Raw genomic sequence first — 21,268 nt, 5'->3', positions numbered from 1 at the left:
ACAATCAAGAACAAGTAGAACTCCAAGTAACTAAGTAGCACGAGAACCATGTGCTGATCAGTATGTATAGATGTTATCACATATCAATGAATTATTTGTCCATTCTGGCCCTCTTGCTGGGCAGTTCATGGCCACTGTTGTCATTTGGAGTGGCGGTTGGTGAACTGAAACTCCTCTTCCTCCCTTTTTGGACGTATTTTTTGGGCTCAATCACTTTAATAAATGTCCCCCCACAGGTAACCTGATGGTGCGACCACCAACGTTCCCGAGCAGAGGGTGCCCGATTCATTGCCCGCCTTATGAAGCCAAACTTTGGCCCCCAAGCCCTGCAGGGACCATTACAGAGCCACCAGTGCTTTCTGCATTTAGCAACCTCTGCATGGAAATTGTGGTAGATGGAAATGTTGGCGCCAGTGATGTTGTTTAGGCGCTTCATGTGTCTGCAGAACTCCGGTCCGTGGGCTCCTTCGTCTTTGTATTTGTGTGTCACAAACAGGTAAGCGTGAATCATTTCATGGAGAAGGACCTCAACAAGATCTCTCCTTGATCTCAAGCTTAGTAGTGGCTTGCTGATATAAATAGTGCACAGGTCTTCATTTATCTTGTAGCGACAAAGCCCGGCTTTTTGTGTCATCCTGCGGCTCCATTTTACTTCCACCCACATCAACTTTCCCTTGAAAAACTTGTGATTAAGTGACATGAACAATTCCTGGAGGTTGGGGTTTGGGTCCAGTACCTCCCAAGCAGGATCGATAACTGATAAGCACTCAGGATCTATATAATCCATCGCACTGGGGAAAAGCTTCCACACCTAATCAATCTGTCACCGCAACAGCTCCCTCTCGCAATAATCAAGTAGCAAATGGGATGACAGTAGAAGCTTATGATACTATGATGTCATAGTGAGTTATTGACGTCCATGCATAGTGGTGATCTCACCCAGCACTACGCTGCGTACACAAACTCACTAAAACGTTGCAAAAAAGTTGAATGCTTCAACTTAACCAACTTTGCTGCACTCTATGACCTTCATGGCCAAGGTTTTTCCCACCCTACTGTCCAAAGCTTTTTTTTCGCCATTTTTTACCTTGTTCAATTGCAATTTCCATTTTTGCTATTTTATGTATCCACATAATTTATATATTGTTTTTTTCCCCTTAAGGAGAGATAGGACTTTCGTTCATGCGATTTTTGTATGTAAAAGGCATCATTTAATATAAGTAATATTTAAGAAGATAGAATAATTATGAATAAAAAAAATTTTTGATTTAAGAAACTAAATTCATACGTAGAAATAAATGTTCAATCTTACGTACCTCCTGAGTATCAAACCTCTTTTTTTCTAGAACCAAGTGGCATCACCAGCATCAGATTGGCTTGCCATATTAAATAGAAAAAAAAAAGTATTAAAGTAGCGCCGGCAGGCGGCATCAGCACTCAGCGGCCGTTTAGATTAGATTTCGGGTGGCCTGGGGGGGGTCTTGCTTGACCTCCTGGCTTTTGATCTCTGACTTGCTACCTGGATTGTCCTTTCTGTCTCCTGTTCCACTACCTTGGCTTGTTAACCCATTATGTTCCTGTGCCTCCTGCCTTGACACTCTGGACTGATTATTGACTATTTGGACTGTCTGCATCTGGGTGTCTACACCTCCTGCCTAAAAGCTCCTAACCCTACACTGATTAGGGATGCCCTTCCTTACTCTGGGTGATGATTTTTGTTCTTTTTTCTAATAAGGGGGGGCAGTCTTTCAGGGGTTCAGTGCTTGCCCTGTCTTATCTACTGTGGTTTAATCTCCTTCCTTACTCCGAGGAAATAATTTTTTAAAAATTGTTCTAATGTAGGAGGAAATGTAGTATCCAGAATTGTAGGGCTGGATGTGTCTACATGGCAGTGTCTTCCCAGTGCCCTACTATGGCTGCTGCCTAATCACCTACCTTATTCAGGGATCAATTCATAAAAAATGGTCAAAATTGTGGGAGAAATCCAGTCCCATAGCATGCTGCTGGATGAGTGTCCACTGGTGTAATGCTGCTGTTGCTGGTGGCGTTGCAGTGCAACTAACGATTATTTTCATAATCAATTAGTTTACATTAACGTGTCCTTTGTGCACACAGCACTTTTATCTCTTTATCACAATGGCATTTCTCTAATTGCCTTCTTATTTTACTGACATAATAATAAAAGCTATATTTTAAACACAATATTTCTCAAACTAGGTTTTAATGCCTAAACAAGTTTCACCAGTAACTATTAATTTACATTATTTTTCATATTTAATAAAAACTATAATTGAGAAAAATGCATTTCCTGTTTTTATTTCCTTTTATTTGCCAACCTGCCCCCCGGTTATGCACATCTGACCCCAGGCTTGTCACTCTGCCCCCTGATTTGCCTTATACCCCCAGATATGCCAATCTGCCCCCCCAGATATGCCTTATACACCCAGATATGCCACTCTGCCCCCAGATATGCCTTATACCCCCTGATATGCCACTGTGCCCCATGATATGCCTTATACCCCCTATGTGCCCCTGATATGCCTTATACCCCCTGATATGCCTTATACCCCCTATATGCCACTGATATGCCTTATAGCCCCCAATATGCCTTATACTCCCCAGATATTTCACTCTGCCCCCCTAGACTTGCCCCCTGTGCTCCAGTCTCCCTGGTGTCTAGTGGGGCGGCCGGTAAACGCCTGTAGCTTCTGGTAGGAGCAGAGGTCTCCTGCAGCACTGCGGGGATCTGGATCTTAGTGTTATAGTCCAACCTCTATTTGAGATCAGATTATAAAATGAGGGGTATTTTCAGAGCATTTGCTGTGAGAAAACCCTTATCTTATTTTCAACGATTTTCATTATCTATTATCGATTTTATCGATTAGTTATTGCATCCCTATATTAAACCTTCAGATGCTGCTGCTGTAAGTAAAATATGAGTTCAGAAAGTAAAACAGTCATGAAGAAACAGAATTTGTCCGAAAACAAATGGCAAAAATGAAAATGTAATCTTAACTAATGAGAAATAAAATAGTATTACAAGTATAATAAATGAGATTAGACTGTGAGTTCCATCGTATACCTGGGAGCAGTCTAAAAATACATACTAAAGTTCAAGAAAGAGAGCAAGTGTCTGGTCTTCTGCTGCTAGGTTTATCCCCTGTATTTCCCAACGAATGAAAAGAGCCTGCTTGTATGGAACATGTATGTGCCTATGCGGCAAGAACCCCCAACACATGTTTAGTGATCCTGTCCCACTTGTTTAAAGTCCAGCATGTCGGCATCAAAGAAGTAAAGCTCGGACAGATGATTTTTTTTTAATTTTTTTTTTTAGGCTAGCATTAGAGAAGATAAACACGCATGGAGGTTTTGCAGTCCAGCACAGAAGAGGTTAAATGCACACACAAGCAGGAGACTTGCAGTCAAGCATTAAAGGGTTAAACCCCGCACACACAATTGTTTGATTTGATTCAGCACACCATGTATTTGCCTCTCTGCCAGAAAGTACTTTAATATGCTTTCTTTTTTGGGAGGGCTGCATGGGGCCAAGTAGGAGGTGGGGTGCGGATATGGTACCCCGTAATGTTACTGCACAATGGCAGATGCATTTGTAGCCTGATTTAACGATTCGTCGTTATTATTATTTCCCCTCTTTGACATTACGTCAGGCTCGCTGTTTAGTTCACATTGCCCGGACATGCGCTTTACAGATCCCTTAAGCACAGAAAAGGAAAGGCTAATATAGTTAATTAATATAGATTACGGTTACTCTATCAATAAATTGTGGTACACAGAGCGGGTTGCAGCCCAGCACATTCAGCTGTTTGGGCAGGAAGTGGGGGCTGCCAAAAACACTTCCTTTCCTTCACAAGTTAGACGAAGCATGCGCAGGACTGGGAGGGGCGATAGTGGAGAGAAAAAAAAAGTTTGTAAATCACTTTGACGAGAAAAATCTAATTTCCTCCCCTCCGTCTATGAATGTACTTGAATGGATATAAAATGGATCTGTTGGTCCCTAGACCTACTCTGATTTATTTCATATTATGTACCCTGCCTGCAGTTTTATTAAACTCTCTGAACTCCCTCCGCAAGAACAGCACCAGATACAATGTTGTTATGGTGATGAGCGATTCCTTTGTAAGTATCGTGCCTCACGCTGGTAACGTTATTTCTTCTGCACGTGGCGACTTTTTAGATCACTAGGTATAGAAGTAACTGCTTTGCACACAAGCCTGGCTAGCTCAGTCAATAGAGCACGAGACCCCCCTCTAATCTCATGATTGTGGGATTGAGCCCCACATTGGGCACTCTGCTGGTTTTGAATGAGACCACAGAGTCAGAGGTTTAAGTGTAAGGAAGTTTTATTTTACTGACACGGTAGTAGATACGTAGAACAGCCTCCTATCAGAAGTGGTAGAGGCAAATACAGTGAAGGGGGTTAAACACCCATGGGACAGGCATAGTTGTCATGAATCCAAGACCAAGGACTGAAAAACAGGCGGACTAGATGGGTTCTTATGTGCTCCCAAATGCTATGTTTCTATGTTTTAACCCTGTGAGTGCCAGAATGCATCCCAGTTGGCACATAATGAGCCACTAAATTCTGTTGCAATGTTCTTGAAGTATGCGATGTTTTAGAGCTGCAACCATAAAGCAGAAAACTTTCAAAGCAGAGTGGTCCAGGGAGCCTTTGCCTCTGCGCAGCCTGTTTCTGAGTCCCTGTGTTCATAATATATGGGACAGACCATAATACATACAAAATACATTTTTATTGTGGTACCCCGAGTTTGAGCGTTTAAAACTGGCACTTTTTAGTGAATAAGTTCCTAAGTACCGGTAAGATTGGCACCATGATAGACTGTATGTTATGACATATGCTTACGTACAAACCCTGATTTTCTGTTTTCTATTATTATTCAGGATGGAAGACTGACTTCACATAATAACGTGGTCCCCCTTCCTTATTTAAGCTTCATGAAACGTCACGGGGCCGTATTTCAGAACGCATACACCAACTCTCCTATATGTTGCCCTTCACGTGCTGGTAAGGCATTTAACCCCTTAAGGACAATGGGCAGTCCCTAAACCCATTGAAAACAATGCATTTTGAGCCCGTACATGTACAGGCTTTGTCATTAAGGGGTTAAAGAGAACTGTATGAGCGACTGACATAGTTCAAAACGATTCATTATCAAATTACATTTTATTGTCGCCCTACACGTTTGCTTGTATTTATTTTTTGTTTGTAAATATTTCAGCTATGTGGAGCGGACTGTTTCCCCACATAACAGAGTCATGGAATAACTTCAAATGCCTTGATCCAGGCTACCCAACATGGATAGATCTTTTGAAGAAGAATGGATATACAACTCAGTTGTTCGGTAAGCAAGATTACACAAGTGGATCTCATTCACTTAGGTGAGTGATTACTCAAAACTAAAGTATATTTGGCTAATAAAAAAATACATTTTACTGTACTGAGAAAGTAGGTAAGTGGAATGGCCTAGAGCAGAGATGGCGGACCTATGGCACTTCGGTTGTGGTACGTGGGCAGGTTGCCGACCGTCAGGGCCAGCGTTTGGTGTGTGTGAGCTGTGTCATAGCAGCAGGGGCACCAAGCGGTCATCCTATCACCAAGGCCAGGGTCAGGGAGTAGAGGAGAGAGAGGGGCACCGAACTCCTGAAAAAGTGTTCAGCAACCATTCGGCGCCCTACTCTTTCCTCCGCTTCCTGCCAACAATGTTGCTAAAAAGTAATGTAAGGGTCTTGATCCTCGCGTAGAAGAGTTGACAGACTATGCAGGGCAAGTACTGCAAGGCTCCATTTTTTTGTTATACACTGATATCATTTCAGTGCAAATGCTATGGTTGTTTAATAAAATCCTTTACACAAATAGATACTCTTTTCATAGATGGGCCAAAGTAGTTATCTGCTGACACATTCTACGGTATGTTTCTATGCTTAAAAAAACAAATTGATACACACTGTTGTGTACAGTAATTTTGTACCAAAAAAACTTCCTCTCCATGTTTAATATGCAGTGTTGGCACTTTGAGGTCTGGTTTCATGCAGAAAATTGGGCACTCGTTCGCCATCACTGTCCTAGAGGGTAGATAAGTGGACTGCGGTGGAATTTGTTTTTGACCATAGAAAGGCATCTAATATGGAATGATGAGAAAGCGGCCTTGAGTAACATCTCTCCCTCTTTCAGCAACCGAGTGGAAGCCTGGACCAGAGATGTCCCGTTTTTACTCCGACAGGAAGGAAGGCCTGTTGCAAATCTCACTGGAAAAGTAGCACAGGTTCGAGTTATGGAGGAAGACTGGAAAAACACAGATTTAGCAGCAAACTGGATTAGAAAAGTTTCCCAGAACATTTCACAGCCATTTTTTCTATATCTGGGTTTAAATCTACCACATCCATACCCTTCAAAAAACATGGGAGAAAACTTTGGATCTTCAACATTTTTGACCTCTCAGTACTGGCTTCAAAAGGTACACTTTACAAGTGTATATAAACTATCTTTACTTACTTGTTTTGAATTTTATTTAAAAGATGACCTTAATATACTCTGGTAAACATTGTGTTTTTGTGAGCATCATTTTAACATTGCTATTTATTTTTATTTGCTTTAAAGCTCATATCTACAAGGTTTATATCTTTGTGGCTCTGTGAAAAAAATCATATAAAGACTCATAATAGAGTCACTGTAAAAGTGTGAACAAAATAAATCAATTGGACATTGTTTCATCTCTCTTACTCAGTTGTCCCTGACAGCACCGCTGAAGAAGAATGCATGTTAATCGTAATATGCATTCTTTAAAATAAATAAATAATAATAATAATAAAAAAAAAATATATATATATATATATATATATATATATATATATATATATATATATATATATATATATATATATATATATATATATATATATATATATACCTTTTAAAGCGAAGCTGCAGCTGCCCTCCCCCATGGTCCGACAGAATCAGCCAATCAGTGGCAGGAAAGGGCTCCCATTTAAATCAATATGAGTGCTTTTGATTTAAGTACACGCTGTTACCGTGATTTAGCTAACTGGCAGTATGTATATCACAAGCAAGCTATATATGTTCTTTACTCTAGTTAGATTGTTATCAATATTAAAAACTATTACATTAAAATAACAAGATAAAAACATTTTTTCCTTAATATTTCAGGTGTCATATGAAAACATAACCATTCCCAAATGGATACCCTTCGAAAACATGCATCCGGTGGACTATTACTCCTCTTACACCAAGAACTGCACCGCACATTTTACAGACAAGGAAGTCAGAGACATCAGGGCTCACTATTATGCTATGTGCGCAGAAACAGACGCCATAATGGGTAGGTGGACATCGAATGATGTCATATTGTATACATAGAAGCATAAATATTAATGTACATATAATTTGCATAGGTTCAATGGTATTCAAACACAGATCACTGGTCATGCGCAGGATTACATTCCTGTTTGTATTTCAAGGGTCAGTAGAATCAGTTTCATAAACACCCCCTGCCAAGATCATCCCATGGATAATGCAGGACGGATAACACTGAACATGGTAAGCTACTATGGCACAGAGATGGAGGTACACTTTCTGAGCCCAAAATCCTCTAACCCATTGAGTTATTCATTGTGCAGAGCCAGCTCATCCTTTCTTGCTGGAGACAGCGGCAGGCGTTGGTTCTTCATAAAAATAAAATATTGAATTTAGGCAGTTCCGTGTTTATCATAAATTTGTCATAATTTAAGATGCCATAACATCATGATGCATTTCGAAGGGGCAACCTCTCTAAGTGTGAAAACTGAGTTGACCTTGCTTAGTTAAACCTAAAAATAATTATCTTTTATACATCGGCATCACAGCCTTTTTTGCATGAAAAACGTGGCCTTACATAGTGAGCATTGATATACATTTTCAATAACCTGCAACTCACAGATTAGAGAACTATGGTATCTCTATCCATTTGTTTTACTAGATGTTTAATGACCTAACCCTTCATAATTAGTGCTGACAGATGATGTGGGGTTTACTTAAGTGTAGACTAAGATATTTTTTTTCCCTAGGTCCTTCAATTCATAGGTCAAAATTGACAGTCTACTCTCCCCATTTGGGAACCATATTTCTTACTGTTCCATAAAAACATGATTGATATTGTATTAACCAAGCAAGTAAAGACACAAACGCATGAGAAAACAGAAATATATTTAGTTTTATATAGTTCATATTTATCAATGGATTAGGACAAGAAGTTAAAAAACTGATTTGAAAGAGAAATATGAGCAATTCCCGATACATTGTTACTAAAGACTCAGTAGGTTTCCACTAACCTTTAATTTTGTTGTCCATGGCAACATCATTTCTGGCCATACTAAAGCAAATACGCTTAATGCGTACAATATGCAGAAACGGTAAAAGCCTTTTTTCCATGTATATTCCTACATGTTTCTCTGCCAAGGTCAGTTTAAGAAAATTAAAGTTGTTCCATTCCAAATGCTAATGCAAAAGTTAAAAAATAATAACCAATATGGGGAGGGTATAGGGCAAAATATTGCTGTGTACTGGCCTAGATGTTTTTATATTTTCATTTGGATTAACCTAAAGGCTTAATCACATTATTAGATTTTGTATAGGTTTAAACAATTTTCCTGAAATTGAGAGGGTCAAGTCCTATGCAGGTCATACATAGCTTTGGGGGTGGGGGGATAAAACAAAGAACATGTAAATATATATGTACCGTATATTCCGGCGTATAAGACGACTGGGCGTATAAGACGACCCCCAACTTTTACAGTTCAAATATAGAGTTTGGACTATACTCGCCGTATAAGACTACCCCTCTACCCAGCATACAACAACCAGCCAATCACGGCAAGCGATGTACCTTACTGGTGATTTGCTGGTTGATTTGCTGACATATACATACATGCACTGCCCTTACACACACACACACACACACACACACACACACACATATATATAATATACATATATGTGTGTGTATATATATATATATATATTTATATATATATATATATATATATATATATATATATATATATATATATATATATATATATATATATATATGTGTGTGTATATATCTACACATATGCCTGTCCATACATACACATTTATACACTGCCCTCACCACACACCCCTGCCTTTACACACATATGTATATATACCGTATTGGCTCGGATATAGGCCGCCCCCGTATATAGGCCGCACCCTAAAAGTTTGGTGCTTTTTTAAAGAAAAAGTTTTTTTTCCTTAAAAAAGCACCAAAAAAAACATGCTGCCACTCTGTCTCCCCCCCCGAGATACGCTGCCGCTGTCCTCCCTCCCCGCGATACGCTGCCGCTGTCCTCCCTCCCCGCGATACGCTGCCGCTGTCCTCCCTCCCCGCGATACGCTGCCGCTGTCCTCCCTCCCCGAGATCCGCTGCCGCTGTCCTCCCTCCCCGCGATCCGCTGCCGCTGTCCTCCCTCCCCGCGATACGCTGCCGCTGTCCTCCCTCCCCGCGATACGCTGCCGCTGTCCTCCTCTGCCCCCCCCCTCCTCGACTTAGTTGCATGCGCGTATTGCGTAAATGTCTCCCGCCGGCCCCGCAAGACACCCGGGAGTCTGCTCCGGTAAATCGGGGGTGGGCAGAGGTAAAACGCTTAGATAACCTCCCGTGCCGGCACCCCCCCCCCGTGGGAAGTGCTGGCAGGGGAGGCTGTCTGAGCGTATCGGGGAGAAGGATGCAGGTCCCCTGCACCGCTGCGGGGGATCTGTATCTTAACCCCGCTGCCTGCCCGGCGCCCGGGACTGCATGTCCCGGGCGTCGGGCGCTAGAGCCCGAATATAGGCCGCACCCCCACTTTAAAAACTTAAAGTGGGGGAAAAAAGTGCGGCCTATATTCGAGCCAATACGGTATATATATGTATATATGTATATATATATATATATATATATATATATATATATATATATATATATATATATATATATATATATATATATATATATACACACACGTATGTGTGTGTGTGTGTATGTATATATATATATATACACACACGTATGTGTATGTGTGTGTGTATGTATATATATATATATATATATATATATATATATATATATATATATATATATATATATATATATATATATATATATATATACACACGTGTGTGTGTGTGTGTATATATATATATAAAATATATACACACACACCAGCTTACAAATACACTGACCATATCACACCAACATACATACACTGCACTCACACCCCTTTCTCCCCATCTCTTACCTTATCTTCTGTCTTCTTTCTTCCATCCAGTTGTGGGAGCGCGAGGTCTGGCACTTCAGACCTCAGCTTCCCTGCTCCCTCATCACTACGCGCCGGCAATTGATGCCTTTGCCGGGACATGATGGCATCCCTGCGCTCGGCATCAATAGCCGGCACGTAGTGATTAGAGAGCAGGGAAGCCGAGGTCTGAAGTGCCAGACCTCGAGCTCCCTAATGTTGGTTTAGTTAGAGGGAGGTCGTGATCTCCCCAACCAGCCTTGCTGATCAGGGCTAGTTGGGGAGATCACGATCTTGCACCTACCTCGGCGCGGCCCTGAAGGCCGGCCCAGGGGAGGCGGCTTCTTCACTCGCCCCTCCCCTAGAGATTGGTGGCTTCGTGGGAACCTCCGGCTTGGTAAGTACCCGGTGGATGCATTTCTTAGGGGTTTCTAAGTTAGTACCCGGCGTATAAGACGACCCCCCACTTTTAAGAAGATTTTCTGGGGTTAAAAAGTCGTCTTATACGCCGGTATATACGGTATATATTTTTTTTGTATTCTGAGTTTATTGTATTTTGCTTCCAAGTTCATACCACAAAAGTCAGCATATCTAACACCAATACGTGAAAATATCAAACATGGCATATATATATACCGTATTTATCGGCCTATAACACGCACTTTTATATCTAAAAAAATAAGCTTAAACCCTACCTGCGTGTTATACGCCGATAACTTTCTGTGCTGCACGATCTGCAGCCGCGTCTCCCGCACTTCCGGTTCCGGCGAGGGTGCGTGTTATACGCCGGTGCGTGTAATACGCCGGTAAGTAATATATATATATATATATATATATATATATATATAAATAAATTTGCTTCTATTAGGTCCAGATTTATTGTATAAGTAATTTATATAAGGGTAACACAGGAGGTGGTCAGATTCACATAGAAATGCAGAGTGTGGTTGACTCAAGTGGCTGTAGCCATGAGGCCATATTTTGAGACCCAGATCAAACATAAATTAAAATCCATTGAAAACAGAAACCAGGATAAGGATAAGAACCTTGGACCTTGACGATTAATAACTTGTACAAGCTTTTGAACCAGTTATATCCCAAGCCACTAATGTCATTTGCTTTTTCAACATGAAAAATATCAGATAACTCCTCTGTTCTGTTACTCAACCCAGAATCCCACAGGTAGGGAAGACAGGTATTCTGCCCAATAGAACCATCTATGAGAATGTTGTGGCTCTCGCCCTTGTGTGGTAAAAGCTAATTCTTCCATTTTCCCAATATGTTCTACCCTGGACAGCCATACAGCACAGGTAATAGTGTTTGCAGCACCCCAACCGGGGTCAGGACAAGCTCAGGGTCACCCACTTGATGGTAGATTTCTCTATAATTAGATCCATCACTTGATTTACACATGTGACCTATGCATATCCTATCCAAATCAAGTGATGAATACAGCTTCTCTTCCCCTGCTAAGAATTATTTTCTTCCCGTGACACCCTATTAATTTACACCCAGCCCTATTAGGTATTGATAAGTTATGTGTTGCTTTGTGGCAATGTTATTTTATGCGTTTATAACATCATATGTCATGATTACTTCTTTTCTCACAGTACACAAAAGGCACCACTTTTAATGTTGTGGCTGTTGGCCTCTTGTTTTTGTGTATCTGTATTATGACTGTTGCATTTTTGATCATTTAAACAATTTATCGTAGGTGAAATTATTTCGGCTCTCAATGACTCGGGACTTTTAAGCACAACGTACCTACTGTTCACTTCGGACCATGGAGAACTTGCTATGGAACATCGACAGTTTTATAAAATGAGCATGTACGAAGGAAGCTCTCACATTCCTCTTATATTTATGGGACCCAAGATAACGCCCAGTCAACAAATACCAGATCTAGTTTCACTTGTTGATCTTTACCCTACTATGCTTGGTAAGTAAACCTACTAAAATATAGGCATGCATCACAATTTTAGACCCACCACCGCCATACTCTCCCACAATTTAGAACTCTGCTTCCTTTATAGCCAGTAATGAAGAAATGAGGAGGCATCTGATGGGCTGCATATTGTATATTATAACTCATACTCATACAAAACAACCTAATTTGGTGAATGGATACTGCCACTACTGGTTAAAACGACCGTTAACTATTTTTCCCTCCTAAGAAAACAATTTAGCAAAATAAGAATTGTTTTTTTTCACTGTTGAGCAGAACAGAGACTCTACAGGAGCCAACTATGTCCGTACCACGCAGTTGGATCCTTGCTCAAGTCAGCAATATTTTGCCATTGTTCTTTAAGCAGTAGTATTAAAAGTCACACCACAATAAATATATATTTATTTTATTAGAATAAAAAGTGAGTAGTGCGCAATAGAATTATATAAATAATATAAGTACTGCATCAAACAACAATTAACTTGCCATTCAAAAAATGTGATCTACATGCTAACATGTCCTTGCGGACTACAGTATGTAGGACGCACTACGAGACAATTACACATCCGAATAGAAGAACATATGAGAAACATTAAAAAAGGAGCATTAAACCATAGTGTACCCTTACATTTTTTAACACATCATAATAAAGATGCAAAATGTCTCGAATTTTTAGGGATTGCAAGAATAAATAGCTTTTGGAGAGGGGGCAACCTTCTAGACCAGTTAGGTAAGGCTGAAATGAAATGGATTTATAATTTAAAAACTCTTATACCGAACGGATTGAATAATGACTTTGAACTTTGTCATTTTCTCTAAATTATTATTTTTTAATTATTTATTATGATATATATATCAATAGTTTGGTTTTATATATATATATATATATATATATATATATATATTTTATAATGTATTTTATAAAAATTGTTTTATCTAGTGTATAAATGATTTTGAGGCCTTTTTCTTATCGTTTTTTTATCGGTATATTAGTACTTTCTTTATCGAATTCTTACTATATTTTTATAAATCCATTTCAGGAGACAATGTATTTTTAAGGCAAGAAGTTTAAATAGCCCCCTAATTACATGGTCAATTAATGTGGATGGTGATAATAATTTTATACCACATATGCGAATTACGCGAATATTTATTCATTTATAGTCTTATCCTGTATATTTACATATGATCTATTATATAGTTGTTATCTTATAGATTTACTACTTATGATAATGTATATTAACTAATTTATTCCCTTATAGTATTAATGATAAAAACCTATATTTTAAAATACAATTAAGAACTGTTTCAAATATAATTAAGGATTGTTTTGAATATATCTAAGGACTATTTTAATATGATTCTATATTGTGATCCTGTTTAATTAATTTATTAAATGCATATACTTTAACTATAATGAAGAACCCAATTATGGACAATTGACAAATCTATGTGGACAATTTACCATTGATCTAATCAATTAAAGACGGCTATAAAGGAGCACAGAGAGGGATCCACCAACGTACCTGAGGAAGTATAGCACGAAACGCGTCGTACGTTGCACGTTGTGACAGAGGAGAAGGAGGACGTGACTTTTATTTGCGGATATACATTCGGCTGTGCAGCAGTGGATGAACGCGGGACGCCGTGATTTTGAAAACTGCCGCTAGTCCGATTATTTATTTATTTTATATATTAAAGTATTCATCTTTATCTCACCCTCGCCTCCGGATCTGTGCTTTGAAGAATTTGGGAGTAGTTACCTCGATTTCTCGCTCTTCTTCCGAGATCACGAAGTTTTGAATAATTCTACGGTGGAGACTGAAATTTATTCGGGAGACGAACAATCCCTCCCGCTCACCCCCCTACGCGGTTTATGGGCTTGAATAAGCCCCACCAAACGTAAGGGTCCATTTTGCCTGCTAGATATATACACACAACTATTTTGATGAATTACACTATGATGTTTTTTTCTTTTCTCTTTGTTTTATGATTGAATTTTACATACTGCTTGGATTTCCTTGAAGCTACATTGAATTGGTATCATTTGCATTATTTATACTCACTTGGTGTGAGGGGCGCGGTCACCTATATATGTTTTTATATTTATTTTATTGTTCATTATTATTTCTCTGTTTTCTATAGACATTGCCGGAGTTCATGGTTTTGAAAATAGAAGTGGCTTCTCTCTAATGCCGTTATTATCTGCTAGGTCAGCGAATGATGCCAATTTGCATCCTAATTGGTCTCTGAGCGAATTTCATGGTTCTGATGCAAATGCTTCAACCTACATGCTACGAGCTAATAACTGGAAGTACGTTGCATACTCAGATGGTGATTCAGTTCCTCCACAGCTGTTCGGTAAGTTCACTTCAGAATCAAATATGTCTCTAACTCGAGATACAGACCAAAAAAAATGAGAAATTGCACAACTTTTTCAGCAACTCAATTTTAATATTGATTTCTGGGACCTTACATTTAAGAATATAAAGTGAGGGTGGGACCATAGCGCCTTGTGTATTTAATATTTTACGAATGACTGAATGTAATTCCGGTATATTTAAATGTTCTTACCCAAGTCACATACTCATTTTCAAATTGATGCAAGCAGTTCCCTGGCTAACAGGATAAATGGGTCTATTCACTAAGCTGACAGTGCTTGCAAGTTGGCAAAAAAATGCAGGTTTGTATTGGTGTACTTGCACCAGTTGGAATTCATTTAAATCAGTCAAGCCTGGTCAAATGAACTCTAAACTCTACTAATTGCTTGACATTTTAGTCAATGGACTAGTTTTTGTCATGTTCCATTCTTCTTATCAACCAGAGCTATAGAAGACACTAGAGTTATTATGCCTTGGCCACAGGTGTAATGTGCATTTCAAACCTGACCTACTAACTGTTGATGATTTGATCCATAACAAATTTGGGCTACCTGCCCTGGCTGTGCGATGGTTTATTGGCCCTTCCATTAATTCAAAAGCCCAATTCCATGACGACGATAAGACAACACATTGCAGTGATACACCCCTAGCACATTTACGTAGTAAAAGTTATAATAAATGTAACTTGTTGTGTGGTCTATATTCACATACACTGACAAATGAATTTTTCCCTAACTACTTTACTGCTGCACATAAATGATGATATCCATTAATGCCCTTTCTGCAATCAGCTCCTCTGTAGTAGTATTTATGTTTCATTATATGCAATTATCTGGCTTATGTACTTGTATGAAGAGTATATTTACTTATTTGACATTTATAACTTGATGGACATTTAATAAGCTTCATTCTGTCATCCCTATTATACATAATTGTGTAAGACTCCTATTATACTAGGTTTACGTTTTCGACTCCATTTAGCTTTAATATTGATTAGTAATGATATTTATTCATTTGGATTTCTGAGGATCTTCAGCAGCATGATTGATTTTGTTTGGGGAGATCAGGAACTTTACTCTTACTGAGCAGAGAGGTAGCAGCTCTTAGAAAATCAGTCAATTATTGGAAAAGTTTACCTTCTAAAACGCTAGTACTTGTAGTCTATAGTTGAGCGGGGGTTTTAAGGGTCTCATTTGTCCTGATCCTTTATATCTTCACCACATGCTCTGGCAGACATTAGTTGTCTAAACTATGCATGTCACAACAGCATGTATTGGTAAACATAAATATAATTAGAAATCCATTAATAATTGAATAAGATACAGAGGTAACAGTTTAGAAAAGCTGAAGCATTTTTGTGATAGAGAGTTAGAAGGTACATGGTTCCGGGGTCATGTATTCTTGCGATAGCATTCCCTCATTGTCTTTAACTAATACAATATAATTATAAGTAATTAAGTAAATTTATATGTGAAATTTCAAATGCATAAGCAAGGCCGGCCCAAGACATAGTGCCGCGAAGTTTGAAATGCTGCCCTGCCGACGCCTCTGTTCATTATCTACCCCCTCCTTTGTGCTTCACTTACCTTCCAGCAGTCCTGAGCCGAGAGTCTCCCTGCTCTGTGGCGGTGCGCGCTGCTTCACTGCTGAGCGCCAGAAATTACATCATATTCTGGCGCTCAGCATTACAAGCCGGCACTGAGACCGAGCTAGAGGGCTCCCAGAGGAGAGAGAGGGGCGCCGAGCAGGTACTGAAAACTTGATAAGCGAAAACCACTCAAAAAAAAAAAAAAAAAAAAAGGCGCTTGGGGTAAAGCGGCAAAGTGACGCCTCTTCAAAAGTGCCGCCTGGGGCAATTGCCCCACTCTGCTCTGTGGCGGCCCTGTGCGTAAGTATCCATAGATATCTCTGTGTCTACATTGTGGCACAGCTAAGTATAGGAGTATCTTAAATTGTTACCTCACTTGAGTTGGAGGTCTGAGGTTCAGCCCATGCTGTCCAGTGCCTTAAATATTTGTAAAGAAAATGCCCAGTTAAAGTTTCCCAAGGGGTCCAGGTTCACTTTGTGCCACATAGCAGACAGATCGTCCATCTATGAAGAATGAATCTGGTAGAAAGTAGAAAAGGGTGGAGTGGTCAGCAGGAACATTACATTTGTTGCTCATGGAATTGCATCCATTTTTATAATTTTTTTATCAGTGGTCCAAGATAAATGGAGTGGAAAGTAACATTGCACTAGCCTTAAAAATACAGCAGCTGGCTAATTCCAGATACATTATGCGGCGATTCAGTATTAAAAGAAAAATAAATTTTAAGAATCTGTGCAGTAGTCCATAAAATCAGCTAAACAACTAAAAGCTAAGCTAAAATAATCCAGAGCACACCGTTTCCATAGCAGATGCACATTCTGCCAATCAAGTCCTATCCAACATTTATCTTAAACACTATATAAACACCTGCACAACAGTTACGTCTTTCACAAGATGAACCAAGGACCAAAGACCTAAATGCACAGCGAGTGAGAGAGATAGAACGAGAGTGTGAAGAGAAGAGAGGTGTCCACAAATAGGACAGTTGGCGACTATGCAGGTCCAGAAGGGAGGCAGCCCCTCTTGGGCAATTAGTCCCCTCGATGAAATGTGGTTCAATATGTCTTATTACAAGGGAAGCCTCTGATCTCTCCAATGTCAGTTTTCACTAATGAGGACTGAGTCCACACAGCTTTCATATCATGTAATAAAAGATGCCAGGTGCCTATAAAACCTGAAGCACTAGTATATGATATCATCAGGAATGCTTAGTTCAAAACGATATATTTAAGTTAGAAATGGGTTTACCCAAGCCAAAATCACATTTTTTTGAAGCCATGAAAGCTCATATACAAAATCCTTTATGATTGCTGTCATAAGGTGGTTTGGTGTTCTTGCCCAGCATCTTGGTACCTGTCCAGCAACTATTTTAGCAAGATGCTCAAATACATTTCTAGATGTTAACTCTTTAAGTGACCTAGTACTTTGCTGACCCGTCTTGCATTTAAAAAATCCAATTAAGGTTTGCAGTAGCTATGGTAATTGGCACTTCAGACTAAGCACTTCTAGTTTTAATGTATTTTAATGCTTAGTGCTATTGGTTTCTAATGAGGTTAATGTACATTTGATCCTGACAATGGGGAAAACAGTATCTGATACAGGTGTACACGGTCAGATTGTGGAGCAGACCATTGAGGCTTACTTACAAAATAGACAAATAAAATGCTTAGTTATTTTTTATGTCCATTTTCAGCAAATCTCTGGTCTTGAAGTATCATTGTGTGCTGTTTTCTTTATAATACCCAATTATCCATGTTCTGTGGATGTTAATTAGGGTTTCCATTGAAGGATACTAGGAATCCTCTGAAGATAATTATATTGGGAGACCAATGGAATAATATAAGAGATGAAAGGTATTAGATTCAGGGGTACAAAGCAACATTTTCCAGTACCTATTCCACTGAAAAAGATTTAGATCCACATGAAAAATCCTTGCATCCAAGTGTATCAGGCATTTGCCAAAAAGCTGCCTTTTAAAGAAACTTGTATGTGAATTTTTTTTAAATTACATATTTTTTTGCTTTGATTTGTTATTGCTCATTCATCTTTTATATAAAGTTCAAAAACACCCCACTCAGTAACCCTACTTCAGTGGCACTATGGATTAGATGGGGCTTATCCCAGGGAACATGCATGAAGGTAATACAATCAACTGCATAGTAATGGATCGGCGTATCTTCCTTTCAATGGATTATTTAGAAAGAAGCAATGCGCTTTTTACCGTAATAACTTCCAAATAATACTTTTCCTTTCACAATCTACTGTATAGAATAATAAAAACTGAATAAATCGTATCACGGAATTATAAACAATCTGATTTTGTAGAACATGCATCTGAATGAGCTTATTTAAGTTTAATATAACATTGTATTAGCGCTTGAAAATCTTCTGTAAGTGGCATAATTTACCGCATATCAAGTATCTATGTTGTAAGCGAAAGAAAATGCAAACCAGATGTGCTTTCTATCATAAGTAGCGAGACAATCTCTGGATGATGTTCAGTGATATTAACTAGATTGGTTGTGGCTGGCTAAGTGCTGATCTGTATTCATGTTATAATACTACAAACGCTTTCTCAATTATAATATTTATACACACATTTGATTATATAAACAATAAATAAAGCAAGTCTGAAACATATAGAGATTTTCGCATCATTTTGAGGTCTATTCACTATAGGTTAAAGTGGGTTGATTTTGTCATTTGGGCCAAAATGTCTAACTTTTTTTGTAGGGTGGCCATCTATATCCACATGAAACGTTATGCCATTTGGGGAAAAGCCTGGGTAGGGCTGTCTTTGGCCAGGGCAAAAGGGCGGTTGCTTAGGGCCCCAAATAGCAAGCTCTTCTTCACAAGAAGGTAGAGAAAGGAAAATGGTGTTGAGATGACAAGGGAAGAAAAAAAATGGTGTCATACTGGAAAGAAGAGTACCAAGGGTATGGAAAGTGGAGCAAGACCTGGATGGAGAGATTAGGGAACCTGTTCAAGGCACATAAGCAGAAACCCCCCTTAACTTAAAAGATGGCCCTGAGTATTGGGCAACCCAAACGAGTGGCCCTTTTTTCTGCACATAGACATGCATGCTGTCATCTGTTAGGAGGGCAAATCCATTTACAGTTTAAATGCTATTTCTGAGTGACATGCAGGTATACCCCAGATGAACGTACACAATGGGGTCCAGAGCATGTATGTAAAACAAAAAGGTACATAAAGTGAAGCACTACCTTTTTTCACTTATCAATACATGCAGTGCATTGCAATCGTCAGGTTATAAATGTTTATTGTTGCTTTTTAGATCAGTGTATCACTGTAGATAGTTCTTGTATACTGTTTCTTAGATTAAAAAATAGCCTGTTTTTAGTAAAGATTTTGAAGATGATATTAAAAGAAATAGTATTTTACATTAAAGTAATTGCATATATTTCAAATGCATTCGTTTCAGATTTATCGGCCGATCCAGATGAACTAAGGAATGTTGCAGGAGAGTTTCCAGCTGTCACCCTGTCAATGGATAAGAAACTTCGTTCCATTGTTGACTATCCAAAGGTGTCCGAGTCTGTCCATCGATACAATAAACAACAATTTGCCAACTGGAAGGAATCACTAGGAGTAAACTATAGCGATGTCATTTCTAGCCTAAGGTGGCATTTAGACTGGAGCAAGAGGCCAAAAACCTATTCCAGGAAAATTGAGAAGTGGCTTAAAAGTTCCACCTTAGGCTAAAGAAGAATAAGAATGCTTATTTACAGAACACACCAGCACCTAGATCAATATTCTCCACTGATGTTTTATGTTCGATTGCAGATGTTTCAGATTAAAATATTCAGCAGATATACTTAATGAAGAATTCCCTATATCTATAGCTGTATATCTATATAACTTTGTCTTGCTCCCACACTTATGGGTTCATCCCTGGTCTTGGTAAAACAGGTGTTCTCAGCTCAATTAATCCAGCACTGGGAGAAGCAGTCTGTCTCTCAGCAGAAAAGTTGAACGTGAGAACGTTATCCTCTTGTTTGCTTGACATGAGTCCATATTAGCAGGCCAGTCTGTGGTTAGACCTACGGTAGTTAAGTCTTTTAAAAAGGAGCAAGCTTTTGTTTTCTATGTCGTGCATGTTTAAAGTGTGTCCTGAAATAAACCTATATGTCTAAATAAAGCTTAAAGTTACTATGAAGTCTTTTTTGACCACCATTCAGCTGGACATTGTTCTAGCACTAATCGATATGTATATCAAACCGATATTGCTTTTCTGTGCCTACGACACTGATGTCACAGTCTCACAATTCAGAACAACCCATCTCTTGGGTTGGGCTCTCCTGGTGACTCCCTTGTCTGTGTGGTTCATATGCTCTGTATAGCCCAGTACCCTAAATACACATATACAGTACATTAAGGCATTACTATGCCCCCAATGAAGCTCTCTACCGCTTGTCCACCCTTCACTGCCCTAAACTTTGTGTGTTTATTTTTTTATTATTTGGGGGACTTTGACGTGTGTGGGGCTTACCTGTTACATGACTAAGAGAGTTGTAGGTCCAACTCATTTAATTCACTATCTATTATGAGGGTCCAACCTCATAAACTCCAGGTGTATGAAGAGCTTGGCTTGCCCTGTATAATGAATAGTCAAATAATTGTCTCCTCACTCCCCTGTTGGAGAAACCGGCTAGTGTTGGCCCTTCACAATGCACAGTGGTAATGGGAGAACTGAAGCCGCATCTCTTCAACAAACTCTCCTGTCTACTCTTCCTTTAGAGATCGGTTTTGTTCATAATGCTGGAGATTACGGCAACCACCATAAAATATTGCTTTTGTAGGATATCTGTTCTGGAAATGTATTAATCTGGAAAAGCAAAGTATTGTGAAATACATGACAATGGAGAATTAAAACCAGAGGTTGTTAGCTTGGAGCCACATTAGGAGATATACTAAGGGACAGAATAGTATTTAGCGTTACTAAGCTTAAATAAATGCAGCAATTATATGCAGTGTCACAGATATTTCAAAGGCTTAATTTAAAG

The 21,268-nt window shown here is 39.1% G+C and overlaps 2 protein-coding genes across 3 annotated transcripts; one reads left to right on the top strand and one right to left on the bottom strand.

The window, feature by feature from the left end:
* Nucleotides 1-91: 91 nt before the first annotated feature.
* Nucleotides 92-787, bottom strand: LOC128472478 (DNA-dependent metalloprotease SPRTN-like). Its single transcript, XM_053454351.1, has one exon. It carries the CDS (start codon nt 785-787, stop codon nt 92-94), a length of 696 nt encoding a protein of 231 aa, XP_053310326.1.
* On the top strand, nt 363-20,421 carry ARSK (arylsulfatase family member K). Of its 2 annotated transcripts, none has more exons than XM_053457737.1 (8): nt 363-496; nt 4,921-5,044; nt 5,259-5,418; nt 6,212-6,494; nt 7,205-7,376; nt 12,044-12,268; nt 14,420-14,635; nt 19,687-20,421. In XM_053457737.1, exons 2-8 carry the CDS (start codon nt 4,975-4,977, stop codon nt 19,965-19,967), a joined length of 1,407 nt encoding a protein of 468 aa, XP_053313712.1. In that variant the 5' UTR covers nt 363-496; nt 4,921-4,974; the 3' UTR covers nt 19,968-20,421. The 2 variants fall into 2 exon arrangements, with proteins under 2 accessions (XP_053313712.1, XP_053313706.1); XM_053457731.1 differs by lacking the exon at nt 363-496 and adding an exon at nt 3,751-4,137.
* The last annotated feature ends 847 nt before the right edge of the window (nt 20,422-21,268 follow it).

This window comes from Spea bombifrons, chromosome 1 (genome assembly GCF_027358695.1).
Source record: "Spea bombifrons isolate aSpeBom1 chromosome 1, aSpeBom1.2.pri, whole genome shotgun sequence".
In the NCBI taxonomy this organism is placed as follows: domain Eukaryota; kingdom Metazoa; phylum Chordata; class Amphibia; order Anura; family Pelobatidae; genus Spea; species Spea bombifrons.
This window is presented reverse-complemented; position numbering and strand designations above follow the sequence as displayed.